General features: G+C 36.4%; 1 protein-coding gene across 2 annotated transcripts; it reads right to left on the minus strand.

Annotated features, from left to right (window-relative positions):
* On the minus strand, window positions 1–26,897 carry CXXC4 (CXXC finger protein 4). 2 transcript variants are annotated; one of them, XM_066385193.1, is made up of 4 exons: window positions 26,614–26,897; window positions 26,422–26,496; window positions 22,621–23,969; window positions 1–3,971 (listed from the first exon to the last, which is right to left on the minus strand). In XM_066385193.1, exons 3-4 carry the CDS (start codon window positions 23,710–23,712, stop codon window positions 3,927–3,929), a joined length of 1,137 nt encoding a protein of 378 aa, XP_066241290.1. In that variant the 5' UTR covers window positions 23,713–23,969; window positions 26,422–26,496; window positions 26,614–26,897; the 3' UTR covers window positions 1–3,926. The 2 variants fall into 2 exon arrangements, with proteins under 2 accessions (XP_066241290.1, XP_066241291.1); XM_066385194.1 differs by lacking the exon at window positions 26,422–26,496.

Here is a 26,897-nt window from a genome sequence, read left to right on the forward strand (position 1 = left end):
AGTCCTTTATTCAACAACACATAAATGTCACAAAAACAACTTTACTGGGCAAATTGAATGTGTTTTTTTAAGGTTTTTTTACAGTTTTGTACATGCCCCATAAGTAATTTTCTTTAATAAATACACTGTTTTCCAAAACTGCTTTTTTTAATAATTGCACAAGCATACATACACCTTACACAAAGATCTATTAGAAAATTTAATAGGTAACTGCACAGTTCAGAATAGGAGAACACTGTGAAAGGAGTACATTTTGTGGCCCATGTTCCTGAAACATCTCTGACTTCCTTGCAGCTGTGAAAATGGAATCCCTCCTAACATAGTAGCTGTCTTCTATTCACTAGAAATACAGATCTCAGTGTGAAACTGCCAAATTTAATAAAAACAAAATCTGAAACATTTAGCTGTTACATGAGAACCAACTGTTTGATATCACTGTGATCAAAGACCCACTACTGCTTTTTACTGAACATATTTGACCCTGAATGGTGTGTTCATTTAACCACTTTCTTTTTTTCATTACTTGATTACAGATACTATCAGCTTAAAGACCTTATATGCCTTAGAATTAATTGTACAATTTACATGCCAGGGGTTCTGAATGAAAGGAGGGGAATATTCCTTTCTTTTTGTGATGCTTAATATTAATTCACAGAAATTCCACCACTTCTTGCTCCCTATAAATGTGTGTAAAAGAAGAAAGTTGGGTATTTGGAATTAAGCAACTAGAAGACTTTTTATATACCCTTATACTGGAGGAAGACTTAATTTTTTTCTCCCAAGCATGGATAGATTTTTATTTTGAATGTATGCCTCCACTTATACACAAACAGGTAGAATCCACCAGTGAGCCTTGTTAGTTTGAAGGCATGGAAAAGGGTTTGCATTATGATGGTCTTGTGATGTTAGGGTGCTGAATGACAGCTGATAAGGAAATTGGTGTACTATTCCAGGGATTTCCCATGCTCTCCCCAAATGCTGACAGACTATGGCATCTCCTCATCTACACCCAGACAAAGCAAGACTCCTGTGTATGCAGACCTCTCTTACAAAAGTTTTTTATTTGGCTTATCTGATAGGTAATTTTTAAGTTGTATTGATAGTCCACCCAATCCATATTCTAATTGTATATTCTGAATTTTTTTGGTGCTGAATATGAAACATACAGTGAGGAATTTTAAAAGTTACATTTCATTGGTATTTTAAAATCATGGAAATATAAACCTTTAAATCACTCCCTTGAGGTTAAGGACATGCTTTACAAGTTCTCAGTACACAGATTTAGAGAAGAGAGAAATTAGAGTGAGGCTGGAAGAGTAACACCGTTCTTCAACATCATCAATGCAGACTTTATATGCACCCTACATTATATAAATAGAATTTTAGCAAAAAACATTAAAAAAATGGGTAGTGTAAAAGACAGTCAAGAGTAAGAACATATTAAAGAAACGCTACACATTTCCATTTTAATAATCAACAGCTTTCTTTCATTAAAAAATTGAGTTGACATGTAAAACACCACATTTTACAATATAGAGATTCGTTAGTTCTTTAAGAAAACAAACCAAAACACATCAAGACATGCAACACTAGCATGAATTTTAGACTGTTGGTACATTGCTATGAAACTTTACATGTTATTGTATGCCCAATGTGGCCTGAAGAGAAAGAAGTTTGGTTACTTCTGCAATAACAATCATCATTTTCCAAAAAGCAAGGCAAGATTACCATTCAACTGTGAAAGTAAGTTTTCACTTACTTGTAATTAATTAGCAAACTGGTTAAAAATAAGTAAAATAAAAAGGGAGCCAGAAAGAACTTGTATAGCTATTGTCCCAACAACTGAAATAGAAATTCTAACTAGAATCCCACAAAGGAATATACAGCAAATAGAAAACTACCTCAGAATACACAGCATGTTTTAGTTTGGGATTACTTAATTTTCTTCTCTAAATACAGATAGATGTAATAGATGATGAATTTTCCTAAAAAAAAGCAATTGGACCATAACTGTAGACCTTGCATTCATATTCGAGGCAAGTTAAAGCACACTTGTTTTCCACTGTGGCATTTGTTAGTACCTTATCCAACCCCTCCCTCCACAATTTTTATTATAAATGCTCCTTCTGCATTTTTTTTAAATCTCTCTGTCCTACTATTTCCCATTCAAAACTACAACTAGCCCTTAAAATTATTGATCTGCTAGTCTAAAACTTTGCAGTCCTTTCCATCACCCTTTCTCTTCTCGTTATTTTTCTTCACATGATCTATTTTAACATTTTTCAAAAGGCTAATGGATGTCGTTGGCTAAAATAACTGGCTAGTGGATAAAGAACAAGGAATTACTATAACATGGCAACTTTGATTTTCTATGTGTTTTTGCGAAACTCTGTTTCATTGCTGAAGCTGAAAAGTCTCTATCATCTGACCAAAAAATAACCCAAAAAAACTTCTTAGGTATCATGTCATCATGAATAATATTTGTCCTCCTGGGACCGCCTCAGAGCCCTGACAGCCATAAGAAAACCGAATCCTGCATGAAAAAGTAGCCCAGGTCCTATGCAGTATTACTCCTTTGTGTTTGGGGGCTGTTTGCATTTACGGGAATTCCACAGTCTGGGGCCCTGCCTTCTCAGCAAAGACACCATCAGTGAGTGACAAGAGTGGGGACGGGGGCAATGTAACATTCCCCTGCAGGCCTAGGGAAAGGCTGCTGGTCCAACTGGGAGGCTATGAGAAAGGAAGCTACAAAACATGTTAAAGCCTCACTTTTATGAATGTGTTTAATTCTTTTTACTTAAAAATATACCTAGCCATGCCTCAGTGCAGAAGCCTTCATGTTCAAAATTTAAAGCAAAACTACCCACTTAATATCATACACAAGAATAAAACATTTGGATCCATTTTATTAAGTGTATATTTTTCCTACCAAAAAATAAGGCAAAAATAAACAAAACATACATACTGCCCATTGCTGGGCTGGTAAAAACTCAGTGATGGATTTCTTCCCCTAAGATTTGATACTTTTTTTTCTGTATCCTAGAAAACACTGTTTAAAAAAATTTTATACAACTGATTCTGCATGTTCCAACTACTCAGAGTACTCCGCCTTACAGTGCAACCCAAGACAAGTCAACTACACTAAGTATTTGGGAGGACTACCCTCTGTACAGCTCGTTTGTAAGCAATGCAAGTGCATAACCACTACTCTAATATAGTGCTCAAAAGATTAATTGAAACTTTCATCACATCTTCCCCTCCTATAACAATACAACTGCAGGTAATTGCCGGATGCATCATAATCTTTTCTTCTTGTAAAACTTGGCATCAAGTCTCTATGGTAAGATGCACGGCAAAACATGCCACTGCTGTTGCTGCTTCTAGAAACAACTGGCGAAAAATATTTAAAGCTAAAATTTATTGCTCCAGATTTAACTCGCAGAACCATACTGTTGTGTACAAACTGTTAATCTCCATAGATGCTCAGACATGATTGTCTCCTTGTGTCTAAACACACAAAATACAAGCTGCTATCTGTACAGTTTACAGTACTGAAACACATATATTTGAAAATGAAGTATAGATATGTACTTTGCAAAGATACATGATTTTACAGCAGGGGTTTACCCAAACTTATTTTTACAGCCACTTTCAAAATAGACAACAACTTCACTAGGATAGCTAAATTACATCAAAGAATCAATGTGTGGAAAGTAAATAGACTGGCCAATTCCCCAAGATTCCAGGTTACTTTTATATGTCTTTTTCTTTTCTTTTCATCTTTTTGTTTTTGAAGAAACCCCTATACATAAAATGAAAATAATATCTGGATATTTTCTTCAGTGGTGGACTAAGCAGTTTCTTAAAACAAGACATTAGTTGGCCCTTCACTTCCAAATGCCTTGAAAATAAGATACACTACTGCTTTAAAAGAACCATCGGAAAGCTTCAGCGCTGGGAACAGGTGTTCTCTATAAAAAAAAGAGCAAGAAAACAAGTTAAGTTTTCTTTCAATGCCAATAAATTAGAATTTTCTCCTTTACACTTCAGCAATATTTTTAGTCAACAAGATACAACGTAATGATTTGTATACTTCAACATTTAATAAGAAATAAATGTTCAACCTCAGAACATAACAAAGATTAGAATATTGAATTTAATGCTAATTCACTAAATAATTAAAACATATTGGTCTAAAATATAGAGGAAATACAGTCTAGAATATGGACAGCGATCAGAATAAATGGGACAGTTTGTTCATGCTACTAATAGTAGGAAGACCAGCCAGCAAGGGGTACTTAAAACCTGTCTCTGCTACATTTATCATACATGCCTCCCTTGTAAGACTGATTATTAGATTTCAGTGAAGTAATACTGTTCTGGAAAATTTATTTTATGACAGAACTTCAATAAATATTACTTAAATATTACTCCTAGGATACAACTACTAATGCTAAATGTTCCTCCTACACATAATTTAATCAGAATGATACTGACAAAAATATCACTATTTTCAAATAAGTCAGCATTTTCAATGAACTCAGTGACATTATGTATAAAACAAAAATACTAACCAATAATACTCAATGACGTATAACTATCCTTGGGTACCATAAAAAATACTACCATATTTAAAGTTTGAGCACCAAAAGTCTGAGCAATCTTTTAAACAAAAAGCTTATAGTTACTAAGGGTTTTTTTTGTTGTTGTTAAATAGTAGTTAAGCTGTTGAATTTTCCTCTCTATATTAACATTACAGCAATTCATCATGCCACGCTCTTTTTTCATAAAAGTGAATCACATGAGTATATATTAAGATACATAAGAAACGAGCTAAGAATAATTTTTCTTGTGGGTCAATGAAAGAGAGTTCATTTTTAGACCTACAACCCTGTGTAGACTATAAAAGAACTGTTGAGAATACATAACTAAAATATATTAATAGTGTGGTATATTGATTGTTACCAGAATACTGAGTAGGTATAGAAGAAAAGTACATGTACATACATACACCTTTGTAGGGTGCAAACGCACAGAGTGAATAGTACTTGAATTTCATAGTTCAAAAAATACATAAAAAGTGCTACTACAAGTACTTTTTGATTATTAGGGTTAGCATTTATTTACTTTCTCACACAAGACTTACTGGACTGACATAATCCTACTGTAGTAATGTCACCTAAAAATAAAAATGTATTAATTGATCAAGATTTCAATTGAAATGTAAGTATATAAAATAACCATTTTGGAAAGCAAAACTGTTTTTACTATCTGTACTTAAAATATTTTCTTTATAAACAGTCCTCATAGTCAATACAATAAATTTAAAATGAATGTGTTAAGAACAAACTAATGGTCTGGTATCTAATCCAAATTTCATATAGGTATATACAAAAGTATCTACTTTGTGATATATTTTCTAAAAGCATAAAATGGTACTTATTTTACTAATATTTTATTCCTCACTCATCATGGTTTCACCTGTTTTCTTTTCTCCAGCTTACTATGTATACCTGGATCCCCAATATTTCCTTTGGTTGTTGAGAAAAAGTCCTTTAATGCTTTCTAAAATTAACTTTTGAATGATAAGTATAATAATTTAATATGCTCTTATATTTATTTAATCATTACTAAAGAAAGCATATTCAGAAATAAATAATATATTCATTCTAATATTCAGGCTTGACACACACACATATGAGCAGTAAATGAAAACTTCAATGTTTATACCAGATACCAACTTGCTGCCTGAAGCCAACTAAGAATAAATATTATATAAGTATGAGTACTTATATAAATGTAGTCATTTTTACAACATAAGTTTGATCCAAGCATATCCATGAGATTGCAGATTCACATATGAAAAATAAACATGTGCATATATATTCATATATATTCACATTTACATGTATGGTATATGACAGAGATGCCAACTTACTCTCAGATGCCAACTGGAAACAAGACTATAAGTATATACTTACATAATTTCATATCTTGATAAACATAAGTTTATTAAGATAAACAAAAGAATACATAAAGTGCATCTTTTTAGTGAGATGATCTCCTTATGTCTTAGATACATTTTAAAATTTCTTTTCCAGCTCTTTGCTCTGCCTGTAACCCTTTCCACTACTCAATGTTATTTGTAATATTTGGAAAAAAACAAGCTTTAAAAAATGCCACCTGAGATCAAAGGTCATTGTTGAGAGAAAAAAGATAAGCGCTTCTCAATACTTGTTAGTATAAAAATTAGACAATGCAATGAAAAAAGCAGAGCTGGTTTTCTGTGCCACACAATCTGTCACAAAATCACTCTGTGATGCGTACATCACTTTGCCCATGTTGAGAGTAGTATGTGTCTCCATATATCAAATAAGGATAATGACAATCCATTGCTCCAGTGGGAGGAAGAAGATAAGCAGAAAAGCATCTCTTAAAAATTATTTCCTTCTTATATTATTTTCTTTGAGTTCAAAGTCTAAAAATGATTAGTTGAGCAATCACCTAAAATATGTGAGAGAACAGGAAAACCACTGGCACATCAATTAGAACGAATTTTCTAGGCATTCACTAGAAACTTGAAGTGAGAGTTCTCTAACAGTTATAATTCAGTGTTATACAGGAACAAAGATTCTTAGTGTCTCCCAGGCCACACAAAACACAGGATACATATCCAATCCCCTGCCCAAATTTCACTAGGCTCACTGGAAATTTACACTAGGCTCGGACTAAGTTCTTTGCAAGATGGATGAAACAACATTGTAACATACTTGGCTAAATTCACAAGCAACATATTAAGTTAAATCACAAGTTTATGATTGCACTAATTTGGGGATATATCTTCTCTAACTTTTTTTAGATAATGAGGTCATCTTTGTCAGAGAACATCAATTTTAAATGATGCGGAAGCTCTTGGGGAGCAACGTGGAAGATTATGCACCCTGACCAGCTACCTCTGGGTTATATAAATTCAAGAGTCCCAGCTGGGGAAATCACACTCTTGATGAGATTACAGTGACTTTCTGGATCTCAGTGATGCTTACAGGAAATCGTTATCCTGAGTGACAGGAAAGCCAGATTCCCCAGGAAGAGAAGGGGGCGGGAGATAAAGAATAGAACTGAGTTGATCAGCATTGTTTAAGGCAGCCTTCACTGCTCATGCAGGTGCAGACACTGACGAGCAGCAGTATTGCTCCCCAGAGGCGTGGGCAGAAACCTGCAGCCCCCATTTCTCCTTCTGGTTCTGCTGTAAAGCATGGTGTTCCAGAGAATTCATCCCTATGTGAGCCAGATATGAAAAGACCTTCAAATGTAAAGGAATGCTTTCTGCTTCCCTTCTAAATAACTTTTAATAAACCAGCATATTTCTTTGACTAGAAGAATGATATAATCCAAGACTAAGCATAGTTTATATTTACTTTTTTTAAAAAATGAATACATATCCATGTCTCTGGAAGAAATGTATTTCAGTTTAATCTTCATCGAATCAGCAATGAAGAAATAATTAAGCATAAAACAAGTAAGATTCCCCAAAGCTGGCACTTTCAAGATGAAGCATAAGTTTATCTTTTTTGGTGCCTGCCAAACAGTCATGGGAACTATGGTGTCGTTAAGCTGATCAGGCCCTAACATACACTTGTTAAAAATATATCAACTCTAAATAAAAACCTCCTAAAAAGTGAATTTGGAATATCTGTAACTCCGTATATATGGATATATGTGTATTTGGCTATTCATATCTAAATACATTATGTAAACTATAGTTGTATTCAAGTTACAATAAAATAAATCATTTTTAATAGTGCTAGACATGACTTTTCAAATAGCAACTCATGCTAATATTTACTTCAAAACGCATAAGTTAAAAATTGAGATAATGATGACATCAGCAAATTCTGTAACTAAAATATATCTTTCCAATATTTACTCATATACTTTCTAATTCAAAAACTCAGTGATTTGCTTCGGTCTTCAGAATTCTATAGTGAAACAGGATGGCTCTAATGCAGAGATTTCCAAACTGAAAGCAAAGCAAAGCAATTTGAAAGTGTAGTTAGCCAATACCACCTCTTTAAACTATTTTGAAATACTGTTCTCACTGTGAGGAGTCCCACTATAGGCTTTTAAACTCCTGAGCACCCAGGGTCTTGAAACTGGAAACTCTCATTGCATTTGATTTGCCTCTTCACACTAGAACTTAAAAACCTTAATTGACCACTGAATCTTACAATAAAAAGCATCTGACTAAATATGACAAAAGATAATAATACAAGTGCTGGCCAGAGGAGCACAGTGGATAGAGTTGACCATGTTCGAAACTCTGAGGCCATCAATTTGAGCGTGGGCTCATCTGGCTTGAGTGCAGGCTCATCTGGCTTGAGCGGGGGCTCACTACCTTGAGCCTGGGGCGCTGGCTTGAGTGTGGGATCATCAAAATGATCCCATCATCGCTGGATTGAGCCCAAAGACCACTGGCTTGAAGCCCAAGGTCACTGGCTGGAGCAAGGGTTCATTCACTCAGCTGGAGTCCCCTCTCCCCCAGTCAAGGCACATATGAGGAGCAATCAGTGAACACCTAAAGTGACAAAACTAAGAGTTGATGCTTCTCATCTCTGTCCCTCTCTCTCAAAATAACAACAATAATAATAAATAATCGTTAGTCCCATGTTTGCTTTTAGATATTTCATACTTGCCTCAACCTTTTGTGTGTTTTAGATGAACAAAATGAAAAGAATACCTGAAGGTCAAAAAAACCCTACTTTTTTCTTGATGTAATTCACAAAGAATGATTAACTATCAAGTTATATAGGTTAACATTTTTTACTGACAAAACTTCAAAACCTACTTGGGTAAATGGAAAACTGCATTATATGTATATATACTTATGAATGTGAATTACACACACATGCCACATTAATACAAATCTTTGGATAATTAATTGGTCATAAATGATACCTAGAAAATATTAGAGACTGCCCAAAATGGTTTTAGCAGAAGTATTTTTCTGTATCCTATTTATAAATAGCATTTTTATAAAATCATAGTCCAGCAACTATAATAGAATTATTAGCAAGCACAGGTATAGCATAGATTAGTAAGTTTGAGACAATTTATAAAAAATAATTCACAGTCCAGTAATTTACTACTATAATCAAAAGCAATTTTATATATTGTGAGAGAGAAAATGGGACAGACAAGGACAGACAGACAGGAAGAGAGAGAGATAAGAAGCATTAAATCATAGATGCAGCACCTTAGCTGCTCATTGATTAGTTTTTCATATGTGCCTTGATGGGGGGGAGGGGCTCTAGCCAAGCCAGTGACCTTTGGGTTCAAGCCAGATACTATAGGGTCATGATGATGATACCACGCTCAAGCTGGCAATGCCACGCTTAAGCTGGTGAGCCAAGCTCAAGCTGGTGAGCTCACTCTCAAGTCAGTGACCTCAGGGTTTTGAACCTGGGTCCTCAGTGTGTTAGGTTGATGCTCTATCCACTGCACCTCTGCCTGGTCAGGTTTAAAGCAACTTTATATTTTAATAACACCTAATTTAAAAATATGTGGATGTATGTATGTATGTACTGTTTCCACTTTTTAAATTATACCTGACTTTGACCTTTTCTGTTGATCAGATTACCTTTTCTTATAATTTAGATTTATCATATAAACTGTGTAAGACTGTCATATACATACATACATCTCATTTTGGCCATTCATTATCAGATGTAAACTAAAATACACCTATCAATATTACCACTAATCGAAATGTTACACTCCTCTTTAAAAGGAGGAAAGCACCAAATAAGTAACTGGGTAACTTTATGACCAAATTCTGGGGGCCCTTAAATATGATCATAAGGAGCATTTTACTTTCTTGGTTTCCAAATTGACATTTGTGGCCAGGATTTCTCTGATCAATGGTGGAAAACTAGAGATGGCTTTTTCATTAGTATCAATTCTCTGTGGGCTGTTGCTCTTGCTGCTCCTTCGCCTTGGGAATAGGAGGGCTTTTCCTTTCCTTCCTCTCCCATACAAACACTACCACCCTCACCATTGTGAAGGCATGATTTTAGACCAAATAACATGGCGTTAGAAGGTGGGCTCGCTAACTTTGGTCAGTAGAAAGATGAGTGGTATACATTATGTTGTAAAGGTATTAATTAAGTCAAGTCAATAATGATGGTAGAGTTAGTTAGGAAAACAATTGTCCAGTGGGGAATTTGTGTATGGGGTGGGAGTGAGCTGGCAGGAAGAAAAGTAATAGCTTGATGTCATGATTCACACTGGTCCAGAAGTGACCAAAGAGGCCCTAGTATCAAATGCAACCACTTAATTTAGGCAACTCCCTTGATTAATGTAATATATGATTATATTTCAATTAATTTTGGTAAAAACACTTCAAACCTTCAAACCACATCATTTCAACAAATAAGTAAATTTACTGTATTATAAATAGGGGGTTTAATTATTAAAATGTTCTTGGACTTATAAAAATAAAAAAAAATAGAATGGTACTGGCAAAAAAAATTTTTTTTCATTATCCACAAATTAAAAAGGTGTTTTTGAAAACTTATACTGGAAATTATTTTTAACGTTATATATAAGAGTGTGAAAAGAAATTAATAGTAAAACTGAGATTTAAAAAGGAAATTTTAGTTAATAAAATTAATACGAAACTACCAGGAATGATTAAACTATCTAAAGTTACTTTTATTTATTATATGTTTATGTCACTATGAATATATATGTAAACAAATATGCATGACTATATTATAAATAATTCTGAACACACATACAGTACAGCAGAGACAAAAGTTAAATAATTCTAACTCCTCACAAAGTCACTCTATTAATTCCTGTTGAATGCAAAAATATCTTTAAATGAGATCATTGTTAACCAGCTATTGAAAAACAAAATCATTCGTTTCATGAGCATGATGTTGGACAATTTTGAAATTTTGGGTTCATTCTAAAGCAGTAAACTTGCTTGTTCTTTACTAAAGAGAAGAAACATTCATGTAAAATGTGAGAAAATATGAGGGAATATAAAAAATATTAAGAGGTGATTTTTTAAACTATGAAAGGTATGATTTGGACTGCCTCCTAGCCTCTATAAAAGCAATTCAAATTATGGTGCTTCTCTTCGATTATTATGGACCTGAGAATTTCTAATATATTTGCTTTTTCTATATTATGAAACAAGTGAACATAAGTTTAATAGAAACGTTCTCAAGCAAAGTTCTATAACATTTTGATGTAGCCATTGAACTTCATTTGGTTCAGAATCTTCTATGACAAAAATCCAACTGTTGAAGCCCTGGCCGGTTGGCTCAGTGGTAGAGCGTCAGCCTGGCGTGCAGGAGTCCCAGGTTTGATTCCCAGCCAGGACACACAGGAGAAGCACCCATCTGCTTCTCCACCTTTCCCCCTCTTCTTCCTCTCTGTCTCTCTCTTCCTCTCCCACAGCCAAGGCTCCATTGGAGCAAAGTTGGCCCAGGCGCTGAGGATGGCTCCATGGCCTCTGCCTCAGCGCTAGAATGGCTCTGGTTGCAACAGAGCGACGCCCCAGATGAGCAGAGCATCGCCCCCGGTAAGCATGCTGGGTAGATCCCAGCTGGGCGCATGCAGGAGTCTGTCTGACTGCCTCCCCGTTCCCAACTTCAGAAAAATACAAAAAAAAAAAAAATCAAACTGTTGAGTTAGATGTAGCCTACAAACCAGTGTATGCTTTATGTCCATGAATTACTTAGAAGAATTTAGAGAAAATTTCAAGCATTTCAGTCAATTAGACATTGTCATAAAAAAAAAATGTACATGATTATAACTGTACTTCTGAAAATGAAATATCACTTTTGGAGTATTTCCTTTTTTAAAAAAATTAAATTGCAATTTCCATTTGAATGAGTGTTCAAATTCACAATCACTCTGACTTTTTGGTTTCTATCCTTAATGCTTTTTTTAAGTAAGAAAAGTAAAAAGTATAAAGTCAATAATTATTAGAATTTAATTTTATCAAGTAACTATATATTACTTAGCTCTTAGAAATATGTTTTGGTTAATCTGCCTCATTAAGAGGATATGCACTCTTAAGTATTTTCCACTACCAAAACATCAGCAAGACCTCAAGTATTCAGATTCAAATTCTCTCCAGGGAATTTGCAAAAACTGCTTCTTTTTCTGTAAGTATCATGTCCTCCATCTTTGTGCATACATAGTCACTTTCATGTCGTTAACTAGCAGTAAATTAATTAGATGAATTTTTTTTTCAGGCATAGGATTTATTTATATGTAGTGATTAATGTTCTTCTTGTCATTTTTTTGGGAGCCTTTTCTATATGTGCAATTTTTCAGGAAATCCTCTTACAATCATTTATGAAATATACTACTTTTGAAAAATTAGTTGTTTATGGATGCTGGGTAGCCTCTGTACTCCTAAATACCATCGTCAATTTCCATCACTAGCTTTCCCATCTTGGCCTTTCAATGTTTCTCACTGCAGAGTTGAAGAATTACTCTTAAAAAGAAATCAGAAGGAAAAAAAAAACCAACTAGCTCCCCTGAAATTACTTTTTCTACTATGGTAAATAAAACAAACAAACAAAAAACAATGCTAAGTGACTCTAGTGGATGTATAGCCAGACTCATGGCATCTCCCCCAAAATTTTGAGACATTAATTATTTCCACTAATGTCTTATTTAAACTAGACTCAAGAAGATGACCTTGAACATAATAATCCTTTCTACCAATAGGCTCCTTTCTGATTTAATCTGTAACACTATGTTCTGCCTTCCTACCCACCCATCACCCTCCCTTTTTTTTCTTCCTTCTTTACTTCTTTCTTAATATGGCCCTTCCTCATATTTAGGTCAAACAAGGGTTTCCAATACTCTGCAAAATATGTTTGAAATGACAAGTCATATTGTAAATTCTCAATATGTTCAAATGTTCAAAGGCAAATATTTTATTTTTCTTATTCCTTTTAAATTTCTGGAATGCTAATAGGAAACTTAATATCACACTGTATAACCACATGACATAGCCAAGTAGAGATCACAGGTAGCAGTTTGTATTTCTTATCTACATCTGGGGAAGAACTACACCAGGGATGAATCAAGAAATTTCACGATTTTTAAATAGGTGTGAAATGCTTCCAAAGTATTCTAAGATTTTGATTACATCATTTTAGGTGCATCCATTTCTTGGACTGAGAATTAAGATTGCAAGTGGGGCCTGACCAGGCGATGGCGCAGTGGATAGCGCATCGGACTGGGACATAGAGGATCCAGGTTCAAGACCCTGAGGTTGCCAGCTTGAGCGCGAGCTCATCTGGTGTGAGTAAGGCTCACCAGCTTGAGCCCAAGGTCACTGGCTCGAGCAAGAGGTCACTCAGTCTGCTATAGCTCCCTGGTTAAGGCACATATGAGAGAGCAATCAATGAACAACTAAGGTGCCGCAACAAAGAATTGATGCTTCTCATCTCTCTCCCTTCCTGTCTGTCTGTCCCTATCTGTCCCTCTCTCTGACTCTCTGTCTCTCCCCCCCACACACACACACAAAGATTGCAAGTGGGAATCTAAGTATCTTGGATGAAATAATACATAGAGTTAAGCAATCACATAGATATTGAAAAAAGGCAGTTAGAAAAAAAGAAAAATTTGAATTCCTTAAACTAGGATGTATGTGCATATGTGTATATGTGTATGTGTGCGTTTGTATCCACAACACTTACTATATTTTAGATTTTAACAATCCCTACCTAAAGATTTGTTAAGTTGAATTGATCAATGGCTTATCACATGCTTAGTAATATACCATGTATTCATGAAAATACAGAAAAGGTACAGGTCTGCCTGGCAACAGTAAAGGCACACTATTTATAGAAAGACATTTAAATTTTACTCTTTATCTTGTTAACATTGTCCCATTTACAAATATAATTTCTTTTCTCACTGCAGACTTGTTCAATAGTGTTGTTGCTGTCACTAAACTAGTGTTTTTCAAACGTTTTTTATTGCAATGAACAGTTAGAAATACATTTGTCACAGCAGCCTAGTGCATGCATACACATATATTTATGAATGCATATATAACTAAAACAGAAGTTTAACAATATGTACTCTTACTATATGTGATGCACCCATTTTCTATTCCACTCTATTCTAGTCTATTTTGTAAAAATCCTGGTGGGAAGCCAACACACTGGTTCCGTGGACCACTAGTGTGTTGTCACCTGGAGTTTGGAAAATACAGCTCCATGCCATACAACTAACATATTTTTGTGAAAAGAATCACATCAGGAAAATCGAAAACCACTCTACTTTATAATGAATTTGACTCTATATATAGCAGCCATAGACTATCCAATATATATTTCCTTTAGATGCAAAAAGCCAGTGTTCTTTATTTTGTTTTTTTTTAATAAATGACAATTAGAGCATATGCAATAATGTCTACTAGAGGATTCCATGTCTTCTCACTTCTACTTCTTATCCATCTATATACAACTGAGAATTTTATCTTTTCCCTGTTCCTGAATCCATTAAAACCATCACAGATCTCATTTAACCTATAATAAGAACATCTCCCATAGATAAGTCTTTTCCCCAAAATTATTTTTTCAGCCACTGATTCACCATCACTCAGACTCATCATTTCCACACAATTAAAGTTATATAGTCTATTCTTTTAAAAATCTATTTTATCTCTTTTCACTATGTAAAGTTTTGGAGAAAATATATCTTCTCTGGAATCTGCCAGATTTGCTGAAATACACAGAAATGCCCATGACTCTTCCTGATCTATAAATATATATCCTTTTCTCTTCTCATCCTACTTGATCTCTGTTCTTTTTATATTATCAATCATCCAGATTTTTTTAAGTCCTTGAGCAAGAAATGGCCCTTTCAGCACAGTTTTCCCCATTCTCTGACACTTTTTTCACCTTCACAAGAATGCCTTCGGAAATACGAATTTAGATATTTAGATGCAGGTGAGATCCAAATGGGATCCCATTTTCTACCCATATAGAACGTATTCTCTTTTAGTTACACTTCAGAATTATTCTCCTACATGTTTCAAAGGCATGGGTAAAAATAATGTCAGTTATAACAGAATCTCTTTTTCCATGTCTCTAATTCAGCTGCCATTCCACTGAACTTGAACCTCAGCTCTAACTCCTAAATCAAATGTACTGATCAAGTCATGAAAAACTTCCTTGTTTATAATTTCCATTCTCGGCAAAACTTCTGTATTCCACCTTGACAATGTTCTTTCTAAATATGCTTCCTGGCTTGAATATTCTTTTCTCCTTTTTTATAATGCTGTCTTGGTCAGTATTCCAAATCTTCTAGGACTTATCATAAATTTCTCCCAGAAAGCCACCAGCCTTTTCTATTATATCAGTAACTTTCTTCATTTCATAAATACTCTTTTATTAAAAAAAGAGAAAGCTTTGCATGCTCACTTAACTTATTTTATCACAAAATGCATGTTTACCTGTTTTATTCCCTAATATACAGATACCTATCTTCCAAAACAACACTCTACACTATTCTAATATTTGTCAAATATGTTCTTCAACTAGAATTCATGATAACCATTTACTCCTTACAATGATTTCTTAAATTCACTAATTCACATTTAGAGTAATTTTGTGTCTGTACAAATAAAGAGAATAGTAGCCAAATGAAGTTACTGAGTTAGTAAAGTGAACACACACACAATCTATTAAAAGAACAATTAATGGTGGTGGTGTGCCTTTGAGGGGAAAGAGGAAGAACACTAGAATGTTTAACTTGGCTCACCACATTGACTGATGGCCCTACATAATTTGAGCAGTTTTCCTGGGCATCTGTCAGATATAAGAACAGGAAAATATGTTTATTGACTTATCACACCAGATCTTCAGTGAACTGCATGATTAAAACTAATGTTCAGAAAATGCAAATCATAAAATAGTCTACCTGGGCTTTAATTTCTAACTACTATAAGTAACCTGTTGTTGCACAGAATTATCTCTACTCTACTTTTTATAATGACTTTAAAACAAGAACAAGAAATTGCATAGCTTCTTTCATAGCCTATATACAATATTAAAAACTTATGAGGTAGGTTGATATTTTTAGCCCCATTTCACAGATGAGCAAATAAAGCCAGAGAAGTTACACTGATGCATATAACATTGTTAAAATGGTAAGTGGTAAGTTATTTGATACTAGTGGCTTTTTCCACAATCTATCATCTAAATGTGGCTACATGCCCCAAATACAATTTTTAATTATAAATAAAAAATTCCAGATCCTTGTAGTATATTACTGGTTATAACTTATATTTGGTATACATTAGCCAAAGGAATACATCTTTAATATTAGTTTTTTTGAAAATGTTATTGTCTCTTTTCCATATTCTTTTTTAAAAAAGTGAAATGGATGGGTTAAATATTAAGAAATAGAAAAACTAAAAAAAAAATTAACAGGATCCCTTTCATATCTGGCTACATATCTTATGATCTTAAAATAAATTAAGAGAAAGGTTCAAAGTTTCACAGAGGAAAAAATTATTTCTTGTGTTTTAGAGTAGAAGTTAACAAGCCTGCTGGGATCCTTTTAGCCCCTGCAGAGCTAAGTCTTCAACATTATTAAATGGCTGTCGCATCTGAAGTACGGTGCAACATAACTCAATAAACAACAGAAAACATATGATGCTCAATGTAGGGAGACTTTTCGATTGCTCTGCAGAATAATTCAACTTCAAGACAGGTGTTTGCATGTGATGGAACAAGAGATGACTGAAGGATGAACCACCCGCTGCCCCTCTCCCAAGACTCTGAATTGCCTAAGATCACAGCGTAATGCTGGATGAAGAAGTATGTTACGAATGGGCATAAGCCCTGTTGCACAAGGGAAGGAACAGAACTACACTTACAGAACATCTTCAAAGTCCCCACTGATTACAAAAAAAAACCTTTCTGGCAAACAAGTTTTTGTTACAAAAAAAAAAAAAGTGTTATTTTCTGAAGTGCTCTGTTCCCCAGCCAGGTCAGCTTACATTCTGGTGAGTGACTGAAAATCAAATTTATAAAAATGAAATATTTTGCCATTATTTTGGATTCATTTTTTGCTTTAAAAAAATCTAAAAACAAGAGGAAAGCTAAAAGAGATTTTGTCCTTTCTCCAATTTGTACTTTTACATGGGACTTTCAATAAATCATGAAATTTAACCTATTCATTTAATTAGATAGTTTTATAGGATGAATACAGGAGTTGTTAATATTTTCTATAATGTGAGTAAAAATAAATGTTGGAAATGGAAGCAGATCTATTCTTGTGAAATTTACTGAACAGTAGGACATTTTTTTATGCTTAAAATGTGATTAATTTTCTGGTAAAAGTGACCTACATAGTCAGACAATCTGACCTGTTGAAGTTGAATAGTAAGTTTTAGGAGCACAAGCTAATTCAGAAACAGTTTATGAAATATTAGACTGATTTGGGGGGAATACTCAAATAGTTTTATGTTTTACTTTTCTATCCATAAAGAATATTCTACCAGTGTTTCCAGGGTTACCTCAAGATAGATCTTTAGTTTTCAACCCAGTAAACTAGAGCAAATATAGACAAAATGCCCCCCTTTGCACATCTTTTAATTTTTAGTCTTTTAATTTAATAAATTTTTATTAAATTGTTCTGTATTAATCACCCTGTAAGTCTGACTATACAAAACTCTTAACTATTCACCCAGGAAAACAGTTGGTTAAGACTAAGCAAACTATGCAGCAACACAGTAATCAATTCATTACAAAGTTTAAAAATCAAGTAACTGTTATTTCCCTCATCATGAGATACAATTTCCATTCTTATTTAAAATAGCCAAATATTTTTATCTGAGTAAGGTGTACAGTTTGTTGTTTATTTATTCTGATTGGCTTTCTGATTGTATTTTGTTTGACGATGGCTGAATTTCAAACAAAGATTCTTATAGGATAATTTACAAATGAATTTAAATGCTTTTATTTTACTGTTCCTAATTGCTATTCAAAAAGATTGCTTATAATTTATATGACATTTGGATGGGTGGAGGTATTATTTTCATTCAAGAATTATAAAAAATTTACGGTTCTTTAAGAAACAACTTTGACTATCTTGTATAAAATCTGGTGGTGGGAAAAGAATTTCACTGTACTTGCATTATAGTCTGATACCTTGGCTGCAAATACATCTATTTTGTGACTTTGGTCAAAGCTGAACTTTTCTGTGCTTTTTTATCATTTATGAAATTCAGTATCTTTTTCCTACATTATATCCTAATTACATTCTACTGCTAATATTCTATTATTTTCTTTGAATATATTAAAAAGTTTCCTCTTCCCCTTTGACAGCTATATATTTGCAATTTGAGATTAAAACACCAATGTATATTTTATTTTGACAAATTTTTGATGTTTGAAACTGAAAACTCATTTTTAAGTTATGGTTTAAAATAATAAACTTAGTAAGTGTTTCCACTTAAGATATAAAACATTTGTATTTTACCTATAAAATTTTTTAAGTTACCAAACTTCAAAAACTTACATGTTCACTTATTGACTGATTTTATTTTTTTATGACACAGACTCTGAGTTTGAGTGACACACCTATTTTACTATGATCTACAAATGAATTTCTTCAGAAAGCTGGTATCATCTTCCTGCACCAACTGCAGACAATGCCATTTATGTGTTTGGGGCTCTTAGAACTTAAGAGCATCTATATGAAATGTGTTCTTCCTACCCTAAAACACTCTTAGTTATCAAGTTTGGAACAATAAATAGCTAGGTGTTTTTCATCAAACCCTTGGAAGTTCAACCTAATTGTAGAAAATTACTGTTGGCCTGTACCTTCAGCAGGTAAATTTTAGAGAAATGAAAGAGAATGGATTTGTCCTTTTTCCTGACTTTACAGTTTCTCACTCTCTTCATTTTAATGTGTCCTCTTCAAGTTTCTCCACCAACACATAGCAAGTCTGTGTAGTGGCAGTGTGGAACTCACAGCATGTAGTGGGGGCGGGGAGATCTCCTGAGGCTCTGCTTCCTAATGTAATTCTATAAATCAGCTAATGGGAGAGAAACCAGATCTGTGTGGTCTCTAATGCTGTCCCACAGAGATCAATCATGTCACCTGAACAATGTTCAGGGCCTAAGAGGCTGGGGTTGCCCATGGAAGAATTTTATCCCTTGAGCCATACATATCAGTTTGGAATATTTTTTTAAAGTATCAGAAATAGAACAGCTGTGAATATAAAAACAGAAAGATTACTTTCATATGAGACAAAATGCTATTATGGAACTTATTACCATAATATACAATCGCATATTTCTTAAAATATTTGGGAATATGAATTGTTTAGGATTAGGATACAAGTTTTAAGGTAAGTTTTGTCACATAGGGGCATACAGCATTTGTATTAACTGCTTTGAATAATTAATGATAGATGATTTTTAAATATAGTAACTGACTAAATGAAGTGTTTAATGCAAATATACAGTACACAATATCACAGAAAAAATAGTTTTATGTGTATTGTTATATAAGGGACATAGTAACGGGGTGATTTTATAGACATATTTGAGTCATTAAGATGCTCTTGACATGAGACTAAGCAGAAAATATGGAAGTAAAGCAGTTTTCAAAGAAATGCTAGATGGGAGGCTTTAAAAAATGTGGGCAAGAATCCCAACACAACCATGTGAGTGTATCTTAATTTCAGTTTATTCATCTTGAAAATATGATAATACTTTCAACCTTTGGGATGAGAATAAGTCAAAGACAGGAAGGACACAGGAGGTTTGAAGTGATAAATAAGAATATAAGTAATAATTATGACTATATATTAATTGGTGTCCATAATTTAAAGTCAACAAATACTAGCTACTGAACTTATCCCTGAAATCCACAGGTAATACCCCTAATAAATCCCTAAATCACTGTCCACAGGTAGGGCCTCTATCCAATCTCTAAGACATCTCCATAGATGATGAGAACTTACAGGAACCAAATTAGAGAGAGAAACAGGTCAGCAACCCACAACCACTACTCCAGCTTGGTTCAGTCACATAAACCCTGTCACTCTGACACACGGCCAGCTGGTTTCCTACAACCCTCATTGTGTGGTTACATGTGTGCTTAAGTCCATCATGCCACCATTGTCTTCTATTAATGACATAGATAGAATCTTAGTCAATTAAACAAACAAACCAAAAATCTATCCTAACTTCTTTTTCTCTCTTTCTGGCAAATAGCATTCCACTAATAATCTTAGCCTTGAACCATGACCCACTCTCTGGTGGGAAGAGTATGTAGTTAGGAAAACATCTTCAGAGAGTTCTACAAAGAGAGAATTTGTTTTCCTTCCCATTCACACCCCACATTCTGTAGAGCAACAGAACTTTTGAGCACAGGGATTTTAAAAAATAGGAAAAGGAAATAGTATGTAATCATATATGATCAAAATGCCTGAGGAATATAAACATTACAAGTTTGTGGGAATACTTTCAGAAGGAAGAAAAAGGAAAGTTATAAAATTGGCTTAGACTGATAAGTCAGTGTAGAAAGTTGTTCAGAAACCTATTTCACAGTGATTACTCACTAAATAAATCAGAATCATTCAGTGGGCCTCACAACTACATACCCTAAATTGGTATGCAGGCAGCACCATGAGTCTAGCTAAAGATGAGGCCTACTAACAACACCAAATGTATAATTCTAAATACTATATATAATTCAAGAGTAACAATAAAAGTCATGTAATAATTTTCAACTGGATATTAACAGGAAATTTCAGGATAAACTGAATTTTCATTTCCCATGGGCCTTAGAGACTTAGAGAAGTTACAATAAATTAATCCAGAAAAGAGAATTCAAAAGCTAATAACTAATTTTTGCCACCTAAGAAATACATGGACCTGCATTTTTATAATTGCTATTATCTTTGCTTAAGCAGGGTTGCCAAAGGAAATGTAATAAACTGCTCTGGACTAAAATTGAACTTTCAACAAAGAGATGAGATCTTTTATAAAGAAAATTAAATGCAATATTTTAATGGAACCAATAACAATCAATAATGCTATCCATATATAATGAATTTTTCTGGAATCCCAAAGTGCTTTTTCGCTTTAATTTATAACAATAAAACTTTTTAAAATCTGTTCTCTTATTTGTACTCAAACCTGCAACAAAGATCTCCAACTCTTGTATTCCTTTTAACACCATTGCGTCATAAAAAAAAACTCTTTTAAGCAGTGTTCACAATTTTTTAAAAGAACGTGCAGGTGTTCCTCTGATGTCAACTTGTGCTAGCCACTGTCTCCCTTCAATCCAGCCCACAAGTACTCCCACATGCTAAATCCACCACCTATGTTCGCATGTACATATGAGCATCCTGCCATCACCTCTGTGGAATTTATCAAGAAGTCAATTATGATTATTTGTCCACATTTCTTTGCTAAGAATATCATCAAAACTATTTGCCTGTGGTTTTCCGTTTTCTCCTTTTTTGTTTAGATCAGATTACCATATGAAATTTCCACCAAATACACCAATATTAGTAATCTTAGTATTTAACATAAAAACCTAATTTAACAATTACTTTAGTGATAATCAGTACATTGTCTCTTTTAAGAACATATAAGAAATAGAAACTAGTATTGACCATATAGGGTATCAACCCAAGCTGTGCTTGGTGTATAGAACAATTTTGTGACCACAAAATGGTTACTTTGTCCAATGCAGAGTCCAAAGCACAGTAGTTTTTGGTAACTGAGTTTTAGGAATCATTCATTTTTGAAACTAAGTAAAACAGTTCTTGAGTAAAACTATGACCAGCATTACATGAACTAACTGTATACCTTTATTCTAGGTAAACATCTTAAAAATTGCAAGTGGTGTTCAGCTTTCTATACTATTTCAGCTTTCTCAGAAAATACCAGTATGTAGAAAATAAAATGGGAAACAGAAATATTTTTGTCATGGTGAAGAGAAAAACTATTCTAGAAGGGGATAGAAAATCCCCTTGAGAATTCATGAATTTCAGTTTAAATAATTATTGTGTGTGTGTGTGTGTGTGTGTGTGTGTGTGGTGTGTTAATGAGCACACAGGCGTGTGTGCCACAAACTGTGTCCTCACTGTTATAATTGGGCCACCAGTAAGCCTCTCTTAGCCAATGAAAGAACACAGAATGTGATTATGTCCAATCCTTTGGGCAGAGATGCTTTTTAAAAACAATCATAATGGAAAGGGGGCATTTTTAAACCACCAAGGGAAATTTTTGACCATATTGAATGTGACTCTTCTGATTTTTCAAACCAATTATATTAGTGTTCTCCTAAAACTAAATGAAACGTAGATTAAAAACGAGGGGCGACCTTCCCATCTGGAGGGCGGTTCCACACCAAGTGCAGCTGGGGAGGGTGGTGGAGAGGCCTTGCCCTCCGCGCACCACCTACAACGATGTCTTACAACCTGAAGGAAGCTTCAGGAAAGGGGTACTGCATCTTGAAACCAGACAAGAAGCCCTGAAGGGGAGAGGAGAGAGGATTAAAGAGGGAGGGGGGCAGACTGGGAAACAAGAAATCATCTCCTCTGACCTCTAGCGAAGTGCCAGGTTTTTTCTTTAGCTCTTCACATTTTCTAAATTTGCAGATCTGGTGTCCCGTTTTGCGGTTCCTGCAACTGCTGCAGACGCCACAGTTGATGAGCCTTTTGCAGGGCACGCAGACCCCACACCTTTTCCTCTTCTTCTTGGCCGGGTTGGCTCCGCCAGCTCCCCCTGAGGAGGACGAGGAGGAGGAGGAATGATTCTGCGGGCAGTCTGCCAGATTGGCAATTTGAAACGCACTGTCTGTGACGGCTGCTGAGGCTGCTGCGGGGGAGTGAAGGGCTGTCATGACGATGACCCCTGGAGGTAATGAGATGCCCCCTAAAGCCGGGATAGCGGAAAAAGTCCCCACGCGCTCGGGGAGATTCATTATCTCTGCTTCAGCAGCGCCGCATTTGAGCTTGTTCATGCATTCCCCCGCCAAAGGTCTGCAGTGTTCAGGGGATAAGGTGGAGAGGAAATTAGTATTTGCCATTTGCAACGACGGCTCTGGCGGGCAGCCAGCTTTCCCCAGCCTCTGGGAGTCGTTTCGATGGTGCATGCTGGTCCTGCCGCCGCCGCCACCGCCGCCGCCGCCGCCGCCACCACCGCCGCCGCCGCCACCGCCGCCACCGCCGCCGCCACCGCCGGCGGGGAGGATCGCCGAGGAGGAGGCGGAGGAGGAGGCGGCGGCGGAGGATGATTTCCTACCGCCCCCGCCTCCCCCGCCACCGCCCCCGCCGCCGCCGCCTCCACCCCCGCCGCCGCCTCCGCCCCCGCCGCTGCCCCAGAGCATGGCGGTGGCGGCGGCGGCGGTGGCCGCGTTGTCGCAGTTCCAGGGGGACATGCCAATGCGCGCGGCGGCCGCGGCGGCGGCGGCACTGCTGGGGAAGATGGGGGTGGTGATGCGCGCGATCTTGGCTGCCTGCGGAAAGGCGCCCCCGTTGGTCTTGTAGAAGGAGGTGGCAAAAGAGCGGTAGCGCTCCATCTCCGAGTTGTAATCCACAAGGCTGTTCAGGGCCCCCTCGGGCAGGTGGCTTTCCTTGGGCAAGCCCGGGGCCTCCGGGCTCGGCCCGGGCTCCACGCAGACATTGGTGTTCATGGTGCAGGGGGAAAAGAAGGGGTGCAGGGTGGAAGTGGGGACCGCCTGGTCCGACACCTGGGTGGGATAGGGGGAAAGGTGGGGGGGAGGGAAAGGGGTGATGGTGGTGTTGGGGTGGGGGCCGAGGTGGGAGGGAAAAGTGGGTCTGGGTGGGGAGAGCAAGGTGAGGACTGCTTTATTCCTCTCTGGGGCGCATTTCCACAGACGGTGAATTCCCAGGCAGCGTCTTCCTTTGCATTATCCTCCAACTGTTACAACTAAAATAAAGAAAGTCATTCCAACGAGCTGCACGAGGAAAAAGATTAAATACAAATAAGCGGCCTCCCTCACTACCCCGCCACAGACACTGAAAGCTCCCACATTCTTCGTCAGGTCGTTTGCATAACAATCATCAAGACATGACCCCCCCCCCCTCCCACCTTCCCAGCCTCGCTCCCTCCTTCCCTACAGCACACCACAACTCCTCCCCCCTATTCTTATAACCCTCCTGAGAAAATGTATTAATAGCCAGGATACCCAAGGAAAGAGGAAAGACGGGGGTGACAAATGCCGAGGGAAAAGGGCAATTGGAGTGCTAAAGACATGCAAATCAGGGGTGGGAGGGCGATACTACCTATAAGCAGAGGGCATTTAAACATTATGAAATGTGTGAACAAGTGCTGCCTGGGCATGCAAATGCTGCAAAGTAGAAAACAGCAATGGCTCTATGAGGAAAATGAACAGGAAATTAGCAAATGAAGTACGGAGAAAGTCTACAATACAGCCGAGTATAAACTGTAAGCAAACACAATACAACTGAGAGCTAAGAGACTGCCCACATACAATCTGAACTAAAGAGGCAAGGGAAAAAAGAACTACCAGCTGCCACAGTGTCCTTCTGTGTCTGCGGTCATTAGTTTGAATCCCAGCACAGCTGGCTCTGTTAGGGTCTTAATTCAAAGGACCAAGGACAGGTCTCAATTGTACAAGCCATTTGGTGGTGGGGCTTGGTGGGGGTATGAGGGTGGTGTTCTACTTGTTTAAAAGAAAGAAAAGAAAGACGGACTAGATTTTAAAAATTAACAAAAATAATGCCACAGAGGTTTAAACCAAGTGCCTTCAGCCTCTATAAGAATATTCCCAATAATTCCTAATGGAGAGTCCTCTATTCCTCGCTTACCAAGACAAGAAGAAAGCATGGGACTTCTTTTTTTTTTTTTTTTTTTTTTTTTTTTTTTTTTTTAAGGATCTTTCAGTCACAGGTTTTTACATTAAGTAAATAGGAAGTGTCTCTTAAGGTGTTGTTTACCTGAAGAAATAACCATTAAAATTATGTTTTCTTTTGCTCCTTCTAAGAGGAAAGTTTAATGTTAACTGGATATTTGCATTCAGCTCTTTGCTTACAGACTATTATTATGCTTTAGGAAGAGGTATTTTAGTTGTTTATTACAGAGGGAGAGGTACACTACTACCTTTTAAAAAGAAAAGCAAAGACATAAAGTGTATATTAACCTAAAAAAAAACCAGTTTCTTTGTTTCCAGATGATTTTTTTTTAGGCCAGAATATCTTTTCCTGACATCTTTTGAAGCCCACATAGAATGTGGAGTTCAGGGAATTTCAAATGAGGCCCAGTAGTCTCAGTCTCAAATATTCAGTTCAAAATGGGTATCAATTATAGTAATTATGCTTATAATTAGATTAATGAACCATTTATGCCCAAACTCCAAGTGCAAAAACTTCAAGACCTGCTGATGAGGTGCCCTAAAAAGAGGGGTTTATGTAAACAAATCCCTATTAGGCAAAGTAAATCAAGATAAGGAACCTCACCCCAGGCTGGATTAGAAGCTAGCAGGCATCTTTCAATCACAGCAAGTCCCTAATCACTCAGGAACCACCTCTGTGGTTTCACATTAGGAAAAACTGCTCCCTTCAGAGCTCTGATGGCAATACAAAGGGTGCCCCCAAAATGCTCCTGGCTAAATATTCTTGATACTTGGAAGGGGGTGGGGGAAGACACAGCAAGAATATGCATATAGCTTCAGTTTCTGTGAATCACATTGGAACTCTAAGACCATAATAACTGCTACTCAGTAAAAACTAGTTATGCTAACCATGCATTAGATATCACACTGAGTGGAGGGAACATTTTCAACATTTTAGTCTTTTGACCTTGTTTTAAATGAAGAATTTAATATCCTTTTTCAGAGTATTAGAGTAGTGTTGACAAATAGAATCTTCCCTTGCTCTTCTCATTGCTATTACACCCCCCTCCTCCTCCCTCAAGGTTTAATACCACCAGAAACTGTAGAAAATGACTGTGCCCAGGATCCAGGTCATTATTGTTTAATCAATGCATCTCTGGAGCATGAAAAGGTACCTAAGCCACAGCTATTGTCTGGATTTTCTTTAAAAAGCAAAATAAAACACACCAATAACTATAGTCCTATTCCAAAAGCTAAATTAGACATCCACACTTCATGATCCTGTTTTGCCTTTAAACAATGTGACTGTACATGTCTAATATTGTATGTCTGGTCTACCAGAGACATAGAGATCAAAGGTCATATTTAACATTCAGGAGGAGGGGCGGGTGCAGATTAATTAATAAATTAATACAGCGACGCCTTTTATTGCTGAAGTCCAGCATTAATAATCTACTTTTACAATCCCAACGGACAGCAAACATTTAAGAGAAAAAAGCCAGAGAAAGAGAAAGAACAATCACTTACCAGTCTCTTTTTATTTGGGGAGCCTTAGAATTTGCAGACGCTGCCAGTCTGCCTTTAATTAGTTGCACATCACCCCTAACACAAAGAAACACAAATCCAGATGTGTCTTGGCAGCTCCCAATTACAACTTTAATACTTGTAAACAAACTGTTGGGGAGGGGGGATAAATAAATATGCGGATCAAAAAAATACCTGTAAATGGCTTTTTTTTTTCTTGTTGCAGAGAGAAGGAGGAGGAGATGGTGTTAGTGGTGGGGGTGGAAGGAGGAGGAGGTGGGGGGGAGAGGAAAGAGCCGAGTGTGAGTGTATGTGTGAGAGCGCGGGGCTGTTCTCGGTGGTCTCTCCTCTCCCAGCGCGTTGCTCTCCGTCCGTCTCCAGTCGCTGTGTGCGAGGGAGGGAGGGAGCCGGGGAGTCTCTCCTCTCTCTCTCTCTCTCTCTCCTCTCTCTCACCCTGCCCCCCCTTCTCTCTCTGTTTG

The sequence above is a fragment of the Saccopteryx leptura genome, chromosome 5, assembly GCF_036850995.1.
Source record: "Saccopteryx leptura isolate mSacLep1 chromosome 5, mSacLep1_pri_phased_curated, whole genome shotgun sequence".
NCBI classification, from domain to species: domain Eukaryota; kingdom Metazoa; phylum Chordata; class Mammalia; order Chiroptera; family Emballonuridae; genus Saccopteryx; species Saccopteryx leptura.

Bases quoted from the DNA above. Each gene is read 5' to 3' on its own strand.
- CXXC4 (XM_066385194.1), bottom strand. From the start codon at position 23,712: ATGAACACCAATGTCTGCGTGGAGCCCGGGCCGAGCCCGGAGGCCCCG. The intron at 3,972-22,620 runs GTCAGAGGAGAT...TTTTTTTTATAG, and splicing joins AACCTGGCACTTCGCTAGAG to AGAACACCTGTTCCCAGCGC.